General features: G+C 39.9%; 1 protein-coding gene across 2 annotated transcripts in view; it reads right to left on the bottom strand.

The window, feature by feature from the left end:
- LOC117396973 (protein crumbs homolog 2-like) overlaps positions 1 to 23353 on the bottom strand; it is a 197460-nt gene that overhangs the window by 112744 nt on the left and 61363 nt on the right. Inside the window, exon 1 of one of the 2 annotated variants that reach the window (XM_059005293.1) lies at positions 13424 to 13649. The exons of the other annotated variant lie outside the window; for it this stretch is intronic. Within the exon in view, the coding sequence (XP_058861276.1) occupies positions 13424 to 13496 (73 nt within the window). The 5' untranslated portion in view covers positions 13497 to 13649. Of the gene's footprint in view, positions 1 to 13423; positions 13650 to 23353 lie in introns of those variants that run through there. 2 annotated transcript variants of the gene reach the window in all.

The raw sequence follows: 23353 nt of genomic DNA, 5'->3' as shown, positions 1-23353 counted from the left end.
TTCAGGTTTGTGTTTATAGTCGGATTGGTAGATATTCAGGTTTGTGTTTATAGTCGGATTGATAGATATTCAGGTTTGTGTTTATAGTCGGATTGATAGATATTCAGGTTTGTGTTTATAGTCGGATTGGTAGATATTCAGGTTTGTGTTTATAGTCGGATTGGTAGATATTCAGGTTTGTGTTTATAGTCGGATTGATTGATATTCAGGTTTGTGTTTATAGTCGGATTGGTAGATATTCAGGTTTGTGTTTATAGTCAGATTGATTGATATTCAGGTTTGTGTTTATAGTCGGATTGATAGATATTCAGGTTTGTGTTTATAGACGGATTGATAGATATTCAGGTTTGTGTTTATAGTCGGATTGGTAGATATTCAGGTTTGTGTTTATAGTCGGATTGATTGATATTCAGGTTTGTGTTTATAGACAGATTGATAGATATTCAGGTTTGTGTTTATAGTCAGATTGGTAGATATTCAGGTTTGTGTTTATAGTCGGATTGATTGATATTCAGGTTTGTGTTTATAGTCGGATTGATAGATATTCAGGTTTGTGTTTATAGTCGGATTGGTAGATATTCAGGTTTGTGTTTATAGTCGGATTGATTGATATTCAGGTTTGTGTTTATAGTCGGATTGATAGATATTCAGGTTTGTGTTTATAGTCGGATTGATAGATATTCAGGTTTGTGTTTATAGTCGGATTGATAGATATTCAGGTTTGTGTTTATAGACAGATTGATAGATATTCAGGTTTGTGTTTATAGTCGGATTGGTAGATATTCAGGTTTGTGTTTATAGTCGGATTGATTGATATTCAGGTTTGTGTTTATAGTCAGATTGATTGATATTCAGGTTTGTGTTTATAGTCGGATTGATAGATATTCAGGTTTGTGTTTATAGTCGGATTGATAGATATTCAGGTTTGTGTTTATAGTCGGATTGATAGATATTCAGGTTTGTGTTTATAGTCGGATTGGTAGATATTCAGTTTTGTGTTTATAGTCGGATTGATAGATATTCAGGTTTGTGTTTATAGTCGGATTGATAGATATTCAGGTTTGTGTTTATAGTCGGATTGATAGATATTCAGGTTTGTGTTTATAGTCGGATTGGTAGATATTCAGGTTTGTGTTTATAGTCGGATTGGTAGATATTCAGTCTGCTATTCTAAACTGCTCTAGACTGTTGTTGGCTTAAACAATGATCTAGAAAAGTTATGTACACTTTAAATAAAGATTATTTAAATAATGTGTGTGTTAAAGCTTTGTGTACAGGGTCCCCATTGGACTGACTGGACCTTCACTCTCCAGTGAATCATGCTCTATACACCTACCCCTCGTTATACCACCCCTCGCTTTCCCTTGGATATATCGCACTCCTGGAGTTGGCTCCCCATTTCTACTGTCTAACTGCGTATGCCTTAGCTGCAGTATACACAGGCACTTCGAATTACTGTTCGTTTCATTTCATACTTCACATCACAAACAACAATATACAAAACAATTAAAAACAAAGCATTAATATCATACTGTTATCATATACACATGTATTGCACAATAACACAAAGCAAATTAAATATCTACTTGCTGACGCGGTTTTTATTTTAGCCAACAAGGTTTTTACGTGTGGCAGTAATGCACTAGCAAAAGTCACAGGGCAGTGACGTCAGCTCCCTAGCAACAAGCCTCCTATGTTGGGAATAGATTCTTTCAATGCAACCGGTTTGTACATTTGAGAAAGGAGAGGAAGACTCATTAATTGGAGACTGAAGTTGATGAGAAGCAATTACCCTCCGCTGTGTGAATTAAAACGGTGTGCTGCTTTTTGTATGAAAAATGAGCAACAGCAGGTTGCATAGAGGATTTATACTGGACCCTGACACCCCCGATAAAACAAGGGAGTGGTTGTACAGTATTTGTTAGCCTATTTGTTTTTCTATGGGTCTCTCACTATATCACGGCCATTCTTAATTCCATCACCATTTATACAATTACTATAAAGCCATGTTAAGCCTTTATATTTGATCATGGTTTAACAGACCCAAACACTTTTCTGCTTGCCATGTTTTCAAATTGAATTCTCCAATATCCACAGTTGATTATACACAAGCCTATGGGAAGTCATCAAGCACCAAGCCTTTGATCCACTGATTTGTGTCCTGAACCCCTCCCCTTTCACCCCACATACCAGCCTCCAGTCAGAATTTTAAGCCTGGATGCTAGCACCCCCCTCCCCCCAACCTATGACTGTGATAACCCTGGCCCTGGAGAGGGGCTCCCTGACAGGCTTCTCTTTCTGACTGAAGCTGCTGTTCTACCTGAAAGAGTTCAGCCAAGGACAGCATCTCCAGGAGCAGTAACAAAGAGGCATCTCGCTTGCACTCTGCTTGAGAGAGGTTAGAAGTGAGTAGCGATGTGTTCAGGATTGAGGCGGCTCGCTTGCACTCTGCTTGAGAGAGGTTAGAAGTGAGTAGCGATGTGTTCAGGATTGAGGCGGCTCGCTTGCACTCTGCTTGAGAGAGGTTAGAAGTGAGTAGCGATGTGTTCAGGATTGAGGCGGCTCGCTTGCACTCTGCTTGAGAGAGGTTAGAAGTGAGTAGCGATGTGTTCAGGATTGAGGCGGCTCGCTTGCACTCTGCTTGAGAGAGGTTAGAAGTGAGTAGCGATGTGTTCAGGACTGAGGCGGCTCGCTTGCACTCTGCTTGAGAGGTTAGAAGTGAGTAGCGATGTGTTCAGGATTGAGGCGGCTCGCTTGCACTCTGCTTGAGAGAGGTTAGAAGTGAGTAGCGATGTGTTCAGGATTGAGGCGGCTCACTTGCACTCTGCTTGAGAGAGGTTAGAAGTGAGTAGCGATGTGTTCAGGATTGAGGCGGCTCACTTGCACTCTGCTTGAGAGAGGTTAGAAGTGAGTAGCGATGTGTTCAGGATTGAGGCGGCTCGCTTGCACTCTGCTTGAGAGAGGTTAGAAGTGAGTAGCGATGTGTTCAGGTCAGAACTGAGGTGGCTCGCTTGCACAGCTGGGAGGGGAAGCTCTCATGGTGCCTGCCTGACTGTAGCCAGGGCCATTGTCAGGTTAAAACACATGGTACATCTCTCATAAGCATGGCAAAGCATGCTAAAGCACAGTATATGCAAGTGCAAGCATGGCAAAATGCAAAACACCTGCAAATGTACTGTTAAAAAAAAAAAAATTCTTCATGCTATTTAAACACGCTTACAAAGAAAATCACTAGAGGCACAAACACAAGAGATAGTGGGCCCTGTTTTGTTCAGTTTGCAGTTCATTCAACCTTATTAAAAAGCTTTAGAGAGAATATTACTCTCATTTTTCAAGGCACTGTTTATAAACAGTGCTAACGTTTTGGGAATAGGGCCCGCTGTATAACCTTTCCTAATACTGCAGCACAACAGTCTATGTTAATGTATTAACTCAAAGACTGCCTGTGTTAGTATTACACTATCTGCTCCAGTGAAACTCTCATCCCCTCTGTGCTCTGTGACTCACACTCCACTGCTGTCATGTGAACTCTGTTCCACACCGCCTATCTGCACTGTTAACAAATGGAATGATTCTAACCTGAAAGGTCATCAAACTCAGCAGTACTGGAAACATGTCTACAGACCACTTAGGATTTAAAGATTTGCATCTCCAGGTAGTAACTATGTAGTACCTTCATAGTTAAAAGACAATTGTGGGGGTGGAGGCAACACACAGCAGGTTCGCTACATTTTAATATCCATAGATTTATACAGTAGTGCAGTACAACTGTGTCAGAAAGGGCACCATTAACAAAACTAAGGACGTTTTACATAATGTTATTTAGGGGCTGTTTTTTAAATAAATATTCTCTTAGGTTAAACAGTCTCTTAAATTATTCCTGAATATGTCCTCTCTCAATCCTAAAGTTTCCTCTCGAAAGCTGTAGCCTTCCAATTACGAGTGTTACTGTATAGCATATACTGGATTATATCCATAATCAAGTAATCACGAAACTGGATTTATAAACAGATTTGAAACATACTTACTAAAAATCAGGCAATTTCAAGGTGGAATAAAATAATACTATGTCAAAATTAGTAATTAACTAATTAAAGGTCTTGTTCTGCTAAGCTGGAAAAGAGGATCACAGTTGCATTAGGCATTTTTATATAGGATGTAAATGGGTCCTCAGCCTACCTAAATTAGTGGATCATTTTTTGCCTGTTTACAAAATAAATGTTCCAATATTAGCTTGAATAGGTTAGTAACATATGCTGTTTGAGAGACAAGGGGCAACACTGTCTTAGATTGTTATTGGAAAAAAAAATTCTAAAAGAAAAAATCTGCTACAATATTAAACTATTAAGAAACACCTCACAGACTGCTTGCATGTCCAAATTATTATTATTTTCTTCCTGAAAATACTGTGCTAATGATGATTTGGAGTAATTGTTTCCTGTAGTCCTTAATTAACTACTATTTTTTAAAATGAGAATAAAAATCACTCTCAATCACTATTCCAAAATCAGCATGTATTTTCCCCTTTCAAAAAATATCCCCCAATGTTACCTGCAGAAGAAAACTATTTATAAGTTGGGATCACATAAATGCCACTGCACTTACAGCTTTCTCCAGACTCACTTTCTTCCATTTCCAGCAACAGAACAAAAGGCTGAATGTTGACCGTTTGTTTATCAGTAAACACTAATAAACCAATAATTAAAAAACATTCAGGGGAGGTGGGTTACCATGGCAGCATACAGTTGTGTGCTTGGATCAGTAGAGCCCCTGATCTCCTGTGTTTCCCTCTGCCCCTGGTCTGTGTGAGGGATTAGTGCAGGGTTCAGTAGAGCCCCTGATCTCCTATGTTTCCCTCTGCCCCTGGTCTGTGTGAGGGATTAGTGCAGGGTTCAGTAGAGCCCCTTATCTCCTGTGTTTCCCTCTGCCCCTGGTCTGTGTGAGGGATTAGTGCAGGGTTCAGTAGAGCCCCTGATCTCCTATGTTTCCCTCTGCCCCTGGTCTGTGTGAGGGATTAGTGCAGGGTTCAGTAGAGCCCCTTATCTCCTGTGTTTCCCTCTGCCCCTGGTCTGTGTGAGGGATTAGTGCAGGGTTCAGTAGAGCCTCTGATCTCCTATGTTTCCCTCTGCCCCTGGTCTGTGTGAGGGATTAGTGCAGGGTTCAGTAGAGCCCCTGATCTCCTGTGTTTCCCTCTGCCCCTGGTCTGTGTGAGGGATTAGTGCAGGGTTCAGTAGAGCCCCTGATCTCCTGTGTTTCCCTCTAATAATTAGGACTGCTTCAGTGCCTTTTGTCATTATATGTTCTTATTTGAAAGCCAGTTATAGGCTGTAGATCAGCATAATACAGCATTATTGCAATAGAAAGAGACCAAGATTAACCTGCTCAGGCATTACCCTGTAAACCTGTAAAAACAAACGAGCTTGTGTGCGATAAACATATCATTAAGCTGGAACAGGTGGAACTAAATGTTCTCCAACAGCAATGGGGAAAGACAACCAGAGCTGGGGCGTACCCAACTCAGACCCTTTACTTACTAAATATCTTTATCAAATACATTCTACTGAGCAAACAGGCTCACAGGTTTAGAGAAGAATGTCTGTGTTTCTGCAGGAGTGAAGTAGGCACTTGCAGCATGCATTCATTCATTTATTATATTTCCTGACAGTAATATATAAATCAAAGACTTCACATGCTGCCTACACTCATTTATTTTCTGCAGTCAGAGACTTAGAAATCACACCTCTTACATCCTTTGCATTGGAGGTTCATTAGGTAACTTCTACCATCAGCATGGGTTGGAGAGACCGTGTTCTGCCAGCCTGCAATCCTACCTGGGACACAGGCAGACAGAGTACAAATTGAAATGGATTTGATCTCGATCGGCTGCTGATGGAAATGAACAAGTCAGATTTCAAATGTCATGAAGCTAAAGTCATCCTAAAAACTGGACGAGATTTTGACGTGCCACTGCACTTGTGAGATGCTCGTAGAAACTTTTTGCAAAAATCTGTTTGGCGGACAGTTATTTTTTCAGGGGTACTGTGGAAGGGTGGTGGGTGATTCACTGACACACAGGAGACAGAAGGTGTACTTGAAGCACCGCACAGGTGTCCAGTTTTATTGTGCCGGGTGTATTTTTTTCTTTTAGCCCGCAGAGGGCGCTGTTCACCGTGGTCTGCCTACCAGCAATGATAAAAACAGTACCACGGAAATACCAGATGCGGTACAGAACAAGTGCGGGCGCACTTACAAGTGCTCAAACAATAATTCAAAAACCAAAGGCGAAAGTAAAAAGGAAAATAAAACACAGTAACAAAACTACAAATAAAAGGTGCTGCACTTCGGCAGCGTTACCCCAGCCGTCGCTAGCCACACGGCCCGGGTCTCCGTCCTACTCTGACCGTCTTCTCAGACTACCCTAGAACTACACAGGGGGTCTGCCACGGGTTCTCCACTAATATTAAGTTTACTTTCCGTTTTCTTTTTGTTCCCGGTTTTCTCTCGGTCCCGGCTGTTCCCAGCTCTCGACCCGAGCTACCGTACTTCCCGGTACGTCTTTTAAAAGGGCAGATCTGAGGAAACAGTGGAGTATTATTTTATAGGGCTAGCAATCCCCCCAAGACCCGCCTTTCAGCCACTCAGAGAGAAGAAAAGCCCACACACCCTCTTTCCCACCTCTCCGTGTCACTGCCATGACTGACAGGCGGGTATTGGATGACTGCTGCCCTCTTCCTGCAGCACTAAGAATACGCCAGCAGAGTCAGCACAGGTCTCCCCCTGTTACAGGTACCAAGATATTTAGTAAGAAAGAAGTCCAAGTAGGGTAAAACGGGCTCCAAATATCCCATCCCCAGTCTTTCTGCATCCATTGATCTGTCCCATAAACAAGCGACACACTCGCATAATACTGCCGCCACCTTCCTCCTCAAATTAAAATGTGTTTGAGAATGGTGCATTGATGCAGCGCATAAGTGTCTAAGCTTCATTTGCATGCCAATTAGAAAACTTCTAAAAATAGGAGAGTCTTAACCTGGTCTGAGGAGGCTGTTTTGAAGGAGAGCTGGTGCTTTGTTTGCGATGGATATTTTTCTTTTACAACAACAAAGAAGATGATGAGCTCATACTGTGGAGCCAATCGCAGCTCAGACAAGCGGGAGGGAAGGAGGGCTGTAGGATTCCAGTCACATTTAGACATCCACAAACAGCTATTGTTGAGCCAGCTCCCTCATTTCAATGCACATTTCTCTCCAGTCAGCAAGAATACTGCTGCATCTGGAAAATGAGTTGTTATTCAGTATAACCCACAGCTTTAGTGAATGAAAAAGGAAATGTATAGTTACCGGAAAGGCTGGATAGGAGACAAATGAGACCAGTAGGGGGTACAACATTTCCAATTCTAGTTGTGTTTCCATTTTTCATCACACCCTTGCAACTTGTTTAAGAAGTTCAGTTCAAAGCAGTACGTCCTCTTCTAAAGACCATGACTTCTAGTAAGTTTCCCACAAGGGCGTTTTGCGTTATCAATGTTTATTAGTCGCACCTTATATTGCTGAGCTCAGATAGTTTCAAGCATATAATGAAAAACAGGAAATGGAATTTTCCAACTTTAATAGTGTAGATGTTAACTAGGAAAGTGTTTTCCTAAATAAGTTTCAAAATGTTTAGCTACTGAGCGACAAAATGAAACCTTCTGAATGTTATTCTCCAGTGCACAGGAAGACATTTCTTTGATGTTCTGCCTTAGGCTTGGTCCTCTAAAACTGCAGTCCTTAAAATTGTAAATTAAAGGAGATCGGAAAAATGGATTTGCCAAATTACCTACATTTTAACAGCGTGTGCTCTGGCTAACCCTGCAATCCCCCAAGTTTCTTGTATAGACAAGCTTGCCTCTCTGAGCTACTGTAGCACAAAACATGTCATTAGAAATGAAATGTGTATACACCCCAGCACAATACTGCACATCTAAACAGAGGTAATGTGCTCCTTCTGAAAGCAATCATCCTCATCATCACTTCAAATCACATGAAGCACTGCATTGAAACATTCCAAAACAAAACCCTCAGGGCATGCTGCATTGAAACTTAAACCCCAATGTGTGCAAATACATTTTGGTTCATCATGCTTGTTTAAGCAACAAAAGAGACTATTAATGCAGTACCCCAACCCAAAGCTCTTCAATGACAATGCAATCATTTTCTCCCAATGACAACACAAGGGCAGCTATAGGATAGATGTTTAGGTTTAAAGTTTAGATTAACAGTAAGATTTGTTTTTTCCCCGGTTGCTAGGTTACTGTTATCAAATGGTTTTGACTGAAACAATCCCAATGTATTTCTGGTTCAGTGCACAGAATGCATGTATAAAGTCAAAGCTTTAAAATAAGCCTGTTTGTTTTTGTATCCACAGTGGTTTGACCTCTTTGTTTTACACTCAGATCCTATTCACATTTGGAGGTTGGGTAAATCGGAAGAAATGACATGCTAAGCATTTATTGGTGGTTAACATAACATTATTATGAAATATACCAAAAACATCATTCATATTCTCGGTATAGATATTTTAAAATATTACAGCTATGTGTTTGTCAATCAATTTTTAGTAAAAAGATGCAGAGTTTAAATCTAATCTTATCTCTCATTAGCTTTATTAACATCATTATATGTTTTCCTATTATTGGGCAGAGCAGTTTGCCACTTATTTAAGTTAATTCGGGATATTGAAATATTTCAAATCCAAGATAGATTGCTCTGCTGTACAATAGGGCATGTCACCTGCTTACAGCCAGCCCACTGGAGTGAGTTTAAACTGCAAGACAGGACGTGACTGAGTACCAGGAAGCAGCACTACTTATGACTCCTATATTTCCAATTGAAGTAGCAAAAAAATACAAGTAAAGAACCAAAAGAAGAGACCAGTGAAAGCATTACCAGTGCTGACAGTAAGAGGTATGAAAGCACATTTTAAAACCTTAGAGAGGATAATCCACTTGTCTTAAACTGACACCAATCAGATCACATTGCTGTTGTACCAGACAGAAATGTCACAGAACAACCCTAGATAAAACCCAGCCCAGCATTTAGCTGACCCTTAGTGTAAAGATGCTGGGGGTGCAGCCGGTGTGTTTTCAATATTCACAGCGGTGTCCTGACCCAGACAGCACAACCCAAGCATCCGGCTATGAAATCAAGAGAAAGTTCTTTATGCTCGGCTGAGGCAACACACATGAACACAGTCTCCACAGGCAGTGATAGAAGCTACTGCTAACTTACAAACATGCCCTGGAAGGACACTTCAGCTATGCACAATAAATAAACCAGTGCAGGCACATACAGGGGGTCCACATAATCACACACAGGACCTGAAAGGGTTATCGGCTTATAGCCAAATACAATATGTCTATAGCAGGCTACGTTGTATAACTAAGGTTTGGTGAAGATCAGAGCAGATCTCGTGTTCACCATGTAGAGTGTGATAGTCACTCGATCAGCGCCTCAGGGTCCACATTGTTTAATGAGGCTCCTAAACAGATTAATTATTTCAAATACAACTGTTTAAATAACTACACTGTAAGCCTGAAGATACCATTTAGCTAGGAGTTTAAACACACACACACACACGCACACACACACACACGCACACACACACACACACACACGCACACACACGCACACACACACACACACACACACACACGCATTTAAACTTATAGAGCCACATAACAGCCAGAAGAAATAGAAGTAGGGTGATCACTTTTTCATTGGAAGTCCGTGGGGGCTGAACAGCTAACTGGCCTTGCCCTACCCAAGCAAGTTAACCAGGTTTGACTGCACAAGCTGTTACTTTATCTCAACCAATGTTTGAATACAGGGACGGAAATAAGGCTCCAGTTGCATAGCAGTTTGATCCATTCCTGGTTTTACTATGAGTTTAATAAGGCACATCTGAGCTTGTTACCTATACACTGTGGCGAATCAAGCTCGTAGTAAAACTTAGAATGGGTGAAACCGTTATGCAACAGAAGTCATTTCCATCCCTGGAATCTGTGACAGCATTGTATCACACAACAAGATAGCGATTAGTCTTACACTTTTTGGCATCCGTAATTAAAAAAATCAAGTAAAAAAAACTGATTGAAGGAAACTTCTTGTCTAATTAGAAATGTCCACAAAAGCGTATTTTTCAATTGCTGAATATGAAGATTATCCCTGAAAAAAGCCCTTTGCACCTTTCACTGTATTACCTTTATGGACAAAGTTGGTGATGGATTTAATAAGAAATCATTACTTTACAATTTTCCAAATTCATTTCAGGTAGACAAAGTAGCTTCAAAAGTCATTTTGATTTCTTCTGGCACTATTTTAATTGTTCTCTAAATCTGCCTTTACCTGGCTTTGATCTTGCACTGTCACACGCCTTGAATGCAATACTCTCCAGACAAGCTTAGAGCCAGACCAAGGCAGATTGGAAGAAAAATGACAATAACAAGACTGTAAAAACAGAGCCTGTCAGAATGATTGCAAATGTCATACAATATTAAAGGAAATGGAAAAAAGAAATGAAAATAACCTTTAAAGCTACTTTTTAACTAACAGATATATTTTATGCTCAGTTAATAAGGCTTGTCACATTAAGCTGTACATGCATCAATAGTACCATATAAATAGTCTCTGTGAGGTAATATTTAAAGCTTCACTTAATACAATGTCTATGGCTGAAGCGATTGTGTTGGGTGCTTGTGAATGTGTTCAGAGCTGTGACGGCCACTTCTCTGTCGAGAGGTTGTGTATCATGTAGCAAGTGCAGCTGTAAATCTGCCTGGAACATCTGACAGCCCCCAGCTAGTCTGTGTGGGCTCAGCTTTCATGAGGGTAGAGATATGTTTTTTGTGTTAAAACACCCGCAAACCTCCCAATACCTCCATTATCACACGGCTGCAATGAGCTTACACTCCCAAACTGGATTTCCAAGCACAACATGTACGCTTTCTTATTTCTACAAAGAGAAATAGACCTGTTTAACCCTTGCCTATGGGTTTTCAGCATACTGGACAATCATTGAAGCTGTAATTTTAGGACACGTTTTTAAACTGTTGACAGTGCCTGAATACTTTTCTGAATGTTTCTCGTTTTTTAAAACAGTATATATATATATATTAGAATTTATTTATTTGGTCCCAATTTTGATGAGGTTTGCTGTTTTGATTCTAGTGTAAAATGTACTTTTTAGATCAGAATTATTTGGATATCCCAAGAAGGCTGATTTGTTGTTTCTTTGAGTGAGTTCTGAGAGTGTTTACAGTGGCATTTGTCTTAAAAACGAGTATGTGTAAATACTTAATTTGACAATTTCCCATGTAAATATGGAGGGTACTATTGGGGGCCAACCAGAAACACAGATAACCTGCTTCTGTTTAGAACAACTGTCATGAGTAACCATGTAAGGCTGGTGAAGTTTATTTGTACAAGAACATCAGTTTAATGACCATTGCATTATGTGGACAAAGTCACTGATTGACTGCTACAAATATTTGGCCATGTAGTGGTGCAAATTATAAAACAGTCCTTTTTGTAACTTGCTATTTATTGCACAGATTTTTATAACAGACCTTAAAACACTTTTATAGAAATGTAGCAAATAAATAAACAATTAAGTGAGCATGCATGCTGTTCCTGTGATTCTGTGTTATATCTGAATATATATATAAAAAAGAAAACCTGCTACAGCAATTGTGTAAGGACTCCTTCCTCTAATACCAAAAGGAAAACCCTGGCAACCGCTGACCTGCAGCAATGTAGAGTGCACTTTATCAACGCACATGTGAATTCTGAACTGCAGCAATGTAGAGTGCACTTTATCAACGCACATGTGAATTCTGACCTGCAGCAATGTAGAGTGCACTTTATCAACGCACATGTGAATTCTGACCTGCAGCAATGTAGAGTGCACTTTATCAACGCACATGTGAATTCTGACCTGCAGCAATGTAGAGTGCACTTTATCAACGCACATGTGAATTCTGAACTGCAGCAATGTAGAGTGCACTTTATCAACGCACATGTGAATTCTGAACTGCAGTCAACTTATCTCTCAGATTCCCACCGGTCTCAACACTTTGTTGAGATGCTGCAGAAAGCTGTCCTTACATCAACCTCAATGGAATGGTTTGGGGGAGTGCACTAGTCATACAATGTGTTACCTTGTGAGTCATTTGAAAAATGTTTGATTAGTTCAATATAAGATAGTCATGTTACTGTCCCAGACTGTTGTTCTCAACAGCAGAAGTTATGAAAACCTAATTTTTATACGGTAACAGTCTTCAAATAATAAGCTTTGTAAATAGGGCATAAAACAACAAATAAAAGGCATTAGCCAACTCAGTTTCTTACACATTTCTTATACATTCTACCACATTGATGAACAGGCCCTGGCTTGTGTAAAAGAACACAAATACAGAATTAGCATTCTGTAATATTCATGAAAACACTACACTGGCCTTTTCCCCAAATAAAATATGAAGTCATGAAATGGCTGTTCCCTTAGAACCAGTCGCTATGGTAACTGGTAACAATGGACCCTGCATGTTCCTCCTCCCCACCCCCCCCCAGCTCTGCCGCTCTTTGGGATCTTAACTTGCATAGTGGGAAACAAGTGGAATGTTTAAATAGGTCGGAGGTTATTATGAAGTGTCTTTGAATCAGGGGAGCCCATCACAGCGTACCCCGCGACAGTCTGGTACTACCAAGAAGCTGTTCCAGATTGGGAAGAAATATGATGGTGGAGAAGTAAATACAAAACAGTGGACACTGAAGTACTGCTTTCATACCCTCAAGACCAGCTCACATCTTCCTATAGTAGAGCTTGACTTCTCCCTCACACATACCAATTCAACTGTGTAACAAAAGCACTATTTTCTCTACATTAACTAACTTTGTTTCAGTAATACTGAAGATTTTATGGATTGAGTTTAAATGGATGATATATTAAAATGTAGTATGCAATAACAGGATACAGTTAGATACAGTTTGGGAATATTCAACCAAGTAAAAAAGATTCCCTCAGATAGTGTAATACTGTTTTCAGTGAGCTTTAGTACTAGATTGCAATGGAATAATTTCCTGAGGATTAAAAAAATCTATTAAAATTGAATTATATATTTGACAGCTTCCAACTTTAGAAATTACCCAAACAATTAGTTTCTAATTAACTAGTTAAAAGTAGGCAACTGAAATGCTTATTTTCATCAGCCCTTGATGCAAGCACCCAAGTATATTTAAAACCACCTTTCCCATATAAACTTCTTGAATTTCAGTAATGCTGAAATGTACAAAACAATGAACTGCAATAAATGACGTATTTTAATCTGTGCTTTTACCAGTTACCAGACCCCATTTACATGAAGCCCTTGAAGTAAAGAAGCACTTACCCCGTTTGAACATCATCATGGTAAGGAATACTGTTTTACAGTAAGAGCTGAAATACTTTCTCCCAAACTCCATGGCAACTAGAAGTGGCTGTGCTAAACTCTCTGTGAGAAACCCAAAGTTCTTCCAGCAGACTGTGTGTTTGGCATGCTGCTTTGGGAGTCCTTTCCCTCTAGTCAGTAGGAGGCATGTTACAGGCACACTATGTTTGTCACTGTGTGAGCAGCACTGCTGCGGTGGACAGAGACCTCATCCACTCTGAATCACTGCGTTCAGCCTTTCACAGAGAGCTGGCAAACACGGCATGGAGCACTGGGATCGGAAGAAATATAGCGGTGGATCATTTTCACTCCTTTTTTAACTCCTATACACAGTTTTTAAATACATTTTTTAATGTGATGACAAACTTTTGGTTTCTTGATTGTGCTATGTATTTTAGCCTTGCTTAAAGAGTAAGTAGCGGGGTTCTGAAAAATACAGAGTTATACATCCCCACGCGTTGCTACAACTGTTTAAATAACGTACCTGTCATTGTTCTTTTCATTGTTAACATCCTGACAATTTTTACCCTTATAACTTTAAAGTTACTACGTGACTGCTTTGCACGTCAGCTCTAAAGCAAGAAGTGTCTCTTCCACAGCACAGCACTGTATAGAGAGTGACTGCTTTGCAATCCAAGAAATGATGTGCCTGCTTCAGGCTATATTCTGATGCGCCTGTATTAAATCTTTATTCTAGTCCTGATTCTGTTCAAACATGTGTTCTGCACCACTACAGTAGCACTGCTCTTATTTATTTATGTGTTGCTATATAACTGTTGTTAATTCATAACTTCTGAAACATTAACTAAATAAATGAAATGAAACAACAACAACAACAACAACAACAACAACAACAACAAGAAGCAGCATGTCAGTGCATCTACAACAAAAAATGAGGTTTTAACCCATAAACACCACCGGAACACAAGACACAGTTACTGAGTTTATAACTATACATGTGCAGACCAGGTAAAGAGAACACCAGGGAACACACAGTCCAGCACACTATATCATGCAGAACACAAGACACAGTTACTGAGTTTGTAACTATACATGTGCACACCAGGGAACACACAGTCCAGCACACTATATCATGCAGAACACAGGGCACAGTTACTGAGTTTGTAACTATACATGTGCACACCAGAGAACACACAGTCCAGCACACTATATCATGCAGAACACAGGGCAGAGTTACTGAGTTTGTAACTATACATGTGCACACCAGGGAACACACAGTCCAGCACACTATATCATGCAGAACACAGGGCGCAGTTACTGAGTTTGTAACTATACATGTGCACACCAGGGAACACACAGTCCAGCACACTATATCATGCAGAACACAGGGCACAGTTACTGAGTTTGTAACTATACATGTGCACACCAGGGAACACACAGTCCAGCACACTATATCATGCAGAACACAGGGCACAGTTACTGAGTTTGTAACTATACATGTGCACACCAGGGAACACACAGTCCAGCACACTATATCATGCAGAACACAGGGCAGAGTTACTGAGTTTGTAACTATACATGTGCACACCAGGGAACACACAGTCCAGCACACTATATCATGCTCGGAGTGTTCAACTGCAATCACAGTGCAACATTGTCATGCTTTATCTGAGCATAGCTGCACAATGTATTGTTTTCAGGCAATAAAGAAACCCAAATGATAAACAGCCTGGGAAACAGGTGGATTTTCAAACCCAGCCAACAGCAAAAAAAAGAAATGCTTGTCATTAGTAGATGTGTAGAGTTCCAACCACAGCTTTAAATTATGCTAGCAATATTATCACTGCCCCCCTTTACTTCTGTACAAGGCTCTTTGCATTTTTTACTTCAGTTTTGCTATGTACCTTTTTCAAAGACACTGCCATCATTTTTGGTGGTGCCCAGCAAGGGTCAGAGTCCCGCCCCCTATACTTGCAGTCAGATAAAAAAAAAAATGGATGGATGGATTGGAAACAGTAAAACGTTTAACAGCTTCTCTAGATTGCATAAAACCACTACCGTAAGAAAAAAGTATTGTGGTTGTACTTAGACTATCTGTTTTATTTGATATATAGTATATATTACTGCTTTCGTATGACATACTGAGTTGGAGTACATTGTCCTATAAAATGGTATATTAGAGGATAAACGACAAAGCTCAGCTGAATACAGTAACAACCAAGTGCTGATGGATCCATAACCCACAAAAGCAAATACTTCCTAAAATTAAATCAAAAACGTACCCCCTGCTTTTGTGATGTTCTAATTGTTTCAGGTAACCTGACAAAGTTCTCTGTGTTGCTGCTCTGGCCGCCCTAACACTGCGTTTAACTTTAAGTGATTAAACCAGTATTTAATTTCTAAAAGAGCAAGCAGCGTAAACAATACTTCACTCTAGTCGATTTAATTAAAGCAGCAAACACAGACGTACTGTTTGTTAGCAATCGATTAATTGGGCACACAAGTAAACATCGATGATTGTACCGCCCACATACATTTTCGCTCCATTCCTCTTCCCGTGGCGTTATTATTGTAATATCATTGCTGTTCAGTAAAAGCTTGAGCACTACAATGAATGCGAGAGGGAATTGCGCCTTGGTAGCGTCAGGAGAAGAAAAAAAACAAACATTCGCAACAAGCCTAAAGAAACCGATTACAGTACTTTGGAATGTAATCTATATAAACTAGACACGAGTTTATAAAAAACGTCATTTTTTAGTGACAGCTGCAGCATCTCGCATTGTATCTTGTTAATCTTGTACTACCGGGGAAATCCCGAGTGGCGCATCCAGTAAAGGTGCTCCGCGCGGAGTGCAGGATGTGCCCTATAGCCTGGAGATCGCAGGTTCGAATCCAGGCTATGTCACAGCTGACCGTGACCGGGAGTTACTAGGGGGCGGCGCACAATTGGCTGAGCGCTGCCCGGATAGGGAGGGCTTAGGTCAGCAGGGGAATCCACGGCTCACCGCGCATCAGCGACCCCTGTGGCCGATAGGGCGCCTGTGGCTCTGCAGTGGAGCCGCCAGATCTGTGTTGTCCTCCGGCACTATAGGTCTGGTGGCCTCGCTGTGGATCTGCAGTGCAAAAAATGACAGCTTGGCAGGAACACGTTTCGGAGGACGCGTGTTCCAGCCTCCGTTTCCCGAGTCGGCGGGGGGGTTGCGAGCGGTGAGCCGAGGATACAGATAATAATTGGGCATACTAAGTTGGGGATAAAACTAAAATTTAAAATAAAAAATCTTGCACCACCAAATCTTCACTATCTGTGAAACACAATACGGAAATCCCTGCCTAAAACATCATAATAATTACAAATAAATTGATTTACTTACCACAACGTGCATACCCGCTATACGTCAAGCTGATCGTTACTAAAAAATTGCGTTTAACATCACTGCTCGTTTATTTATTTATTTATTTATAACGTTATTGAATATTGTTGAATATTCAATAATAGTTCATTACATTATCCCTATTTATATCGATGTATATAATGAGGAATGGAATCGATCGGAAAATCGATTTTCGATTTAATTGTAGCAGCCCTACAATAATGAGTTTCAATTATAGTCCATAAATAAAGCATAAGAATAAAATAAATAAATAACTAATGTATAATAATGTTTTACTGCATATAAACCTTAGGTCAAGTGTAACTTTTGTTATAAAATGATAAAGAATATTTTAAAACACTACCATATTGTACATGTTTTACATTAAACCTTTTTTTAAAAAAAGACTAGAATATATTGAAGTATAGTCTGAAGTTAAACACAATCACACCTCAAACTACCTGCTGAATTGAGGCTGCGTGATTTTCTTTTCCTCAGGCACTCATATGGACGCCTTTCAAATGATGCAACGGCGCAGAGTGATTTTTTTCAGGCTTTTTTTCACGCCGCGGTCGCGTCTCCTTAAAAACGAGGTCACAAGCAACAGCTCCCAACAGCTAAGCACTCCCCCCAAGCTGACACTTAAAGGATATCTGTGAATAGAAGTATTGTTCATATCAAAATGTGTGTAAAATATCACCTCAAACATTGGTGGAGCTGGGCCCATGTTCCTGAATATTGGTGGAGCAAGGGCACAAGAGGCCCATATAACCTATGGACACTGCTGCTTACTCACACACCTGCACCTCTGCCTTTGCTTCCCTGTGCTCCTGGGTAACGCTTGGCAGATATTCTGCTGTGTGTGTTGATCAAACACTTAAAAACTGTACTGCGATAGCTGTCTGATGTTAATATCATCTGAAGAGCTTGTTACATGAAAAATAACCTTCAACTACTGGGGTACATGACGTCAAGACTCTCGCATGACCTACCAGGCCCAGCCGTAGGAAGTTATGTGTCCAAGATAACTTTTTGTGAAAAGCGTCATGATTGGACTCCATATACTGTAAATCCCATTTCAATTACACCCACTTCTGATATTAAGTGATGCAGTTTTCTTAAGCTGGTAGTCATTGTAAAACAAAACATGTTTATTAATCAAAATAAAAATGAACCAGAATGATCCAGCTACCTTCACCCCATCATTCCCACACTCACTCCCACACAGAGATAGATGTGAGTAACAGAGTAATAAGCCCCCCTCCCCTCACAAGCAGATATACAAGCACGAGAGAGCTCCGAGCTCAGTGTCCTCCTTTTATTCAGCTTGCCTTTGCTTTAGTCCTCAAACTGGAGGATGTATTATTAAAGCTGTTGAGTCATTTCTGACTCTGCATCATGTGGTCAAAGACAGCAACTGCAATAAAGCTCCAAATCACTCCAAATGAAAACAGGGCATGAGAAGCAGCGTGGTTAACACTTTGAAAGCGAGTCTCGCTACACAGAGTTAGAATGAGAGCAGGATGAGTCCAAGCAAAACAATAGGGAAAATAACAAGTACAATTCAAACTAAAACCAGTTCTGACATACACCCTCTGTGTATTATTCTTTTCTTTCTACTTCCCAGCATCTGATACTTGTGCAGGGTTTCTCGTATGATGACAGAAAACATTATGCACAGTATAAGCAGCCAGGAGCTCCCAAACTGCATGAGATGATATATCTTATAATAATAATAATAATAATAATAATAATAATGACACCCTACACACAACTTATTCACTTATATTATACCAAATAGCATTATATTATTGGTATATTCTAAAAGAAAACACTTGTTTAGGGAATAAATCTAGATTTTATTCACAGTATAGATCTTACAATTGGTAAAATCAAGAGGAAAACAGTATTTCTACTACCAAATTCACCATTTTTGATAAAAAAAATGTTTTTTTTCAATTTGACTGCAAACAGAGTTAAAGATGTCACTGTTTTTGACAGTATCCTGGGTATTAAACCCAAGTACTTTTGTTTGATTGCACTGTCCACCTCATACCCACCCCTCCACAGCACATATCCTGCTCCATTGCATCTGCTGCTTCGAGGCTTTGAAACAAACAATCTGCCCTCCCCGATCCCTTACACCGTTTAAAATCCCTATTTTCAAGACAGTGCAGCTGTTTACAGGGAATACAATACTTGTATCTGTATAAAACTAGCAAGCAACAACTTCATTTCAGTATGGAGCAGTTGTTCCACGCAGTTTCTTGTTTGCTGTATTCTGTTATACTGTTATACATTATACTTCACTAACAACAGCTCTTCATTTTTGATGATGTCTTTGTTTTTAAATGTGCAATATTGCTGTCTGGAAAGTGCTATACAAATGAATTTGAATAGTGTAAACATCTTAAGCAGTACTAAAAAAACCAAGGGGTTGATTTGACCAACCACAAGCTCACCGTGATAAGAGCATTTAACACCAAAGAACACCTGGATTGCATCAGCCACTTGTTTTTGTATTCCCAGGATAACCACAGAAAGGTAGGTGATGCAATCCAGAGTGATGTCTCTTGGTTAAAATCCAGCTCTGTCCTATCCCGGCAGATAAACTAAATTAACCCAAATTTAGGTAAACACATATTTTGACAAAATCATCAGTATTGATATGTGTTTACTGGGATCATAAACTTCAAAATACATTGCTGTAAAGGACAGACCCTGGAGATGACTGCATTATATCTGCACTATAGCAGTATAGCCTTCCCATTATCATCTGCCTTTATCTAATCACAGTGCCATTATATGACAATTACCTGAAGCGCTGGGGTTTCCTGCTGCACTGCGGGTCACCCATCAGCACCTTCTTTCCCTGTGTTTATCTTGGCTTGCTCTGCTTTGCCCTGTCTACAGACACAAGATAAGTAGTGTGGGGGACAGACACTGGCCCATACTCATAACTTACCTTCTCCTGTATCGTGCCAGTAACAGAGTTTAGCACAACGGCATTTACCGTCAAAAAACATCACTCATCGTGAACTTAGAATAATGGGATTGTTAGTTAGTTGTATTTTACAAACTACAAATAAATTGCAAAAAATATGTAGCATTTTCTAATCCAATTTGGCTATGAACCTGAGTAGTACTGTGTGACAGACAGTGTTTTTCAATCTAGCTGTATTTATCTCTTAAAATAAGCTTTGTATATGGTAAAGTGTAGTGCATGAGAAACAGATCTGAGCTGTATTATTACTGTATGTACTGTATTGTATTTGAATGCATTGTGCAGGTATTTGCAAACTGAGGGAACACAGTAACTAATAAAAGCGTTGAGGTTATTTTTCTGCCATTTAACAATGGATTGTATTTTAGTGTAACTGTACGATGCTGTCTTTCTGTGTCATTTGTAATTCAAAGGAAAGTTTTAAACATATAAAAATAAAAAAATAGCCGGAGCTTGCTGACGCTCCACTGCCTTCAATACTTTCTTGTGCGCTGGAAAGGACATGTGTGCTAACATGAGAGGATCCTTTTTTTCTCAACCAAAAGTAAAATATCATGAACTGTGACAATTTAATTTCTGGTGGTTACTGTTGTTCTTATATTTAAGCTATATAAAGATGCCATAATGTTTTAAATAAAAAAGCATACACTGCCCCTAACCTAGCCTCTCACTCGAGTCCAGCACCAGTGGGTGGAATTTTTACAATATTTTTTAAACCTGGCATCTCAATATTTCGGACAAACTGCCTGTCTCCAGACATGTTCCGTAGCCATAACATGACGGTGTAAACAGACACTGTACGCCATTGACATGTTAAGCAGGGGCACAGCTCATTTGTATACAATTCGTGACAGTAAATCGCATCTAAACCCATTACTGTTGGCCAGTAAAATAACCAGGCAATAGTTTTATAAATCGCGTATTAAATACTGCCCAGTACAAATTTTTAATTACTCTTAATCTTTTATGCATATGGGCCCTTGTGTTTACCCAGAATCACTTTACATGGAGTGGTTCTGGAGGAGGTTTGGGTTTTATATGAGTCAGTGAAGAGTACACGGATGACGTAGGCTCTGGAACAGCTTTGGGTAATGTAATGTATGTTTACTTTGCCAGTACTATTGGTTTCCTCTAGATAACCACAATGCATTTTTTATACTGGCAAACAGTCTATGGCTGTGTCTTAATCTGCTCTCTGTCCCTATGAGCACTTCTCTGGCTACCCCCCATCTTTCTGGGGGTCTTGAAATGGATTCCACGTCATTGTTACCTTCAAAAGCCTTTACCCATTGGTCCTCGGTGCTGCACCACGTTTTAACCAATTGTTTTTTTTATCTTGCTACCTTCTGTAACCAATCATATGTTTTTCAATTGACAATGCATTTTCTTGTGTATGCATGTGTCTGTTCTCAAGACTGTTACATGAAAAACAAACAGTGGTTATAAAAAGAACAGTGATTATTTATGTTTAGGCAATACGTCAATGTAACCAGTATTTACATCATCATTATTCACTTTTGTGGCTGGAGAAGGAAAGAATGGAGTATGTACATGCTGAAGACTCACCGAGTCATATTTTAGCATTTACCCCAGTCCTGAATTCACTCCTAGTTTTTTTTTAAAGGAGGCAATTCCACATTAATGTAACAAAATGAGAAATGAGACCTTGAATTATATTACTTAGTTGTTTGTTTCTAGTTTTGTAAAATTAACAGGTCTTTCCAGTAGTAACAGTTATTTAAAGAGAAGAGTAAATGCATGGACACATAAGCCCCAGATGCCCCTTTTTGGCTGCTAATGTATTCATTACCCTACGCTCACATAGCTAATAATGCAGACTCATTACAGTACCAGTACAGTATCCATCACTTATACCGTACAGGGTTACTTCGGGCAGCCACTTGTATAGGACAAATAGCGTTTGCCATTCCCATTGATTTCAATAACAAAGGCATTGTTTATACTGTGTTAAGCACGTTGTATATTTCGGATAAACTCTCTGTTTGGATCTCGTTATGTGCCATTCACATAGATTTAAATAATAAACACACTGCTTGTTACTGTAGTAATCACTCTTACTAATCCACCAATCAGCTGTGTTAACCTCATTACGTTGCCATTCACATAGATTTCAATATAAAAGGGAGCACTTTACTGTAGTAAAAGCTTGACAGATCGATCAATCAGCTGTTTGCACCTCGTTACTGAGCGATTACCCCTGTACTGTACCTTGGCTATTTAATCCCTGTACGCAGTGTCGGGTTTACAGTTTGAAAAAACATCACTGACGGCAACAGCAAGCATGGCTGGAAATAAAATATCTCTGTTAGATACTGTGCGCTTGTTAAGGCATGCTTGGAACTCTGTCAATAAGCAAACAAAGCAACGTTGCTTCAAAAAAAGCTTGGAATGTTGTAGTTGAGGAGGAGAGTGCTGATGAAAATACGACCAAAACTGAAACTCTGACAACACCAGCGGAAGAATTCTCAGCTGTATACCTTAGTGACCAGGACACTGCCTGAAACAGACACGGATGACGTAAGCGTGCGTGCTGCGCTTGTAACACTGCTAATATGGAGCAGCATCCGGATATAGAACCGAATTACTTGCAAAAAAAGATCACCCCGATGCGTATCACAGTTCTTTTATTTGCAGTAACGTATCCTGCCTGTTCTGCACATTTCTGCCCTTGCATTACTTTTTTGCACTTACTTTTTATTACATTCATAGGTTTTAATACATCTTTTTTTATTAGTGTAATGAGTGTCTTAATAAAGATTTTTAACCGCATACACGCTTGTTTGTTTTGATTACTGTGCTGGTGATTGGGGGACACTTTGAATGTCAGGTTATTGTGTGTGAGTTTGTACCGTCCATCGCTTACTGAGGGTGAATCGCGTTAACACAGACACGCCCGTTCTAAGCAGTGGCGACTGTATTACAGTGGATTTGAAGGTTCCTCTTTTGACCTATAATGCCTTGAATGCTTGGAGTTGCGTGCCACGTATTCCCTTGGCTACACCCTGAGTGAATCTCCCATACACTGGCTGCTAATCCTGCTTCACAGCTCCCCAATGGCTTCCCCTGTGTGGCGGCTCATTAACTCCACATGCTGTGAATCTAGGTCACATTGATGCCTGAGTTTAAAGTGTTAGTCAGACAGTTTGAACAGCAAAGGAATCAGATTACTGAAGATTACTCTGCAGTTTCAACATGTCAGTCCGGACAGTAATTCCTGGTAATTCCCGAAGTTGTGTTTTTATAGCGCCTTTCGTGTCATCACAAAGCACTGAGCAACAGACCAAGAGGAAGCTCCTCTGTCATCCTCCATAAACATTTCTTTATCAGAGTCCGGTATCTTTTTAATATCGTATTAAACACAAATCAAATGCAATCAGAATTTAAAATGCATTGTATTGTTTGTTACGAGTGTCCTTAGTGAAAGGAAATTGTTACAGAACACACTGCAGTGTTTGCAAGAAATGCATTACATCACCTTTGCTATGTCCTGTGCTGTACATATCACAGTGTTACATTTTTAATATGCAGTCTGTT

This window comes from Acipenser ruthenus, chromosome 31 (genome assembly GCF_902713425.1).
Source record: "Acipenser ruthenus chromosome 31, fAciRut3.2 maternal haplotype, whole genome shotgun sequence".
NCBI classification, from domain to species: domain Eukaryota; kingdom Metazoa; phylum Chordata; class Actinopteri; order Acipenseriformes; family Acipenseridae; genus Acipenser; species Acipenser ruthenus.
This window is presented reverse-complemented; position numbering and strand designations above follow the sequence as displayed.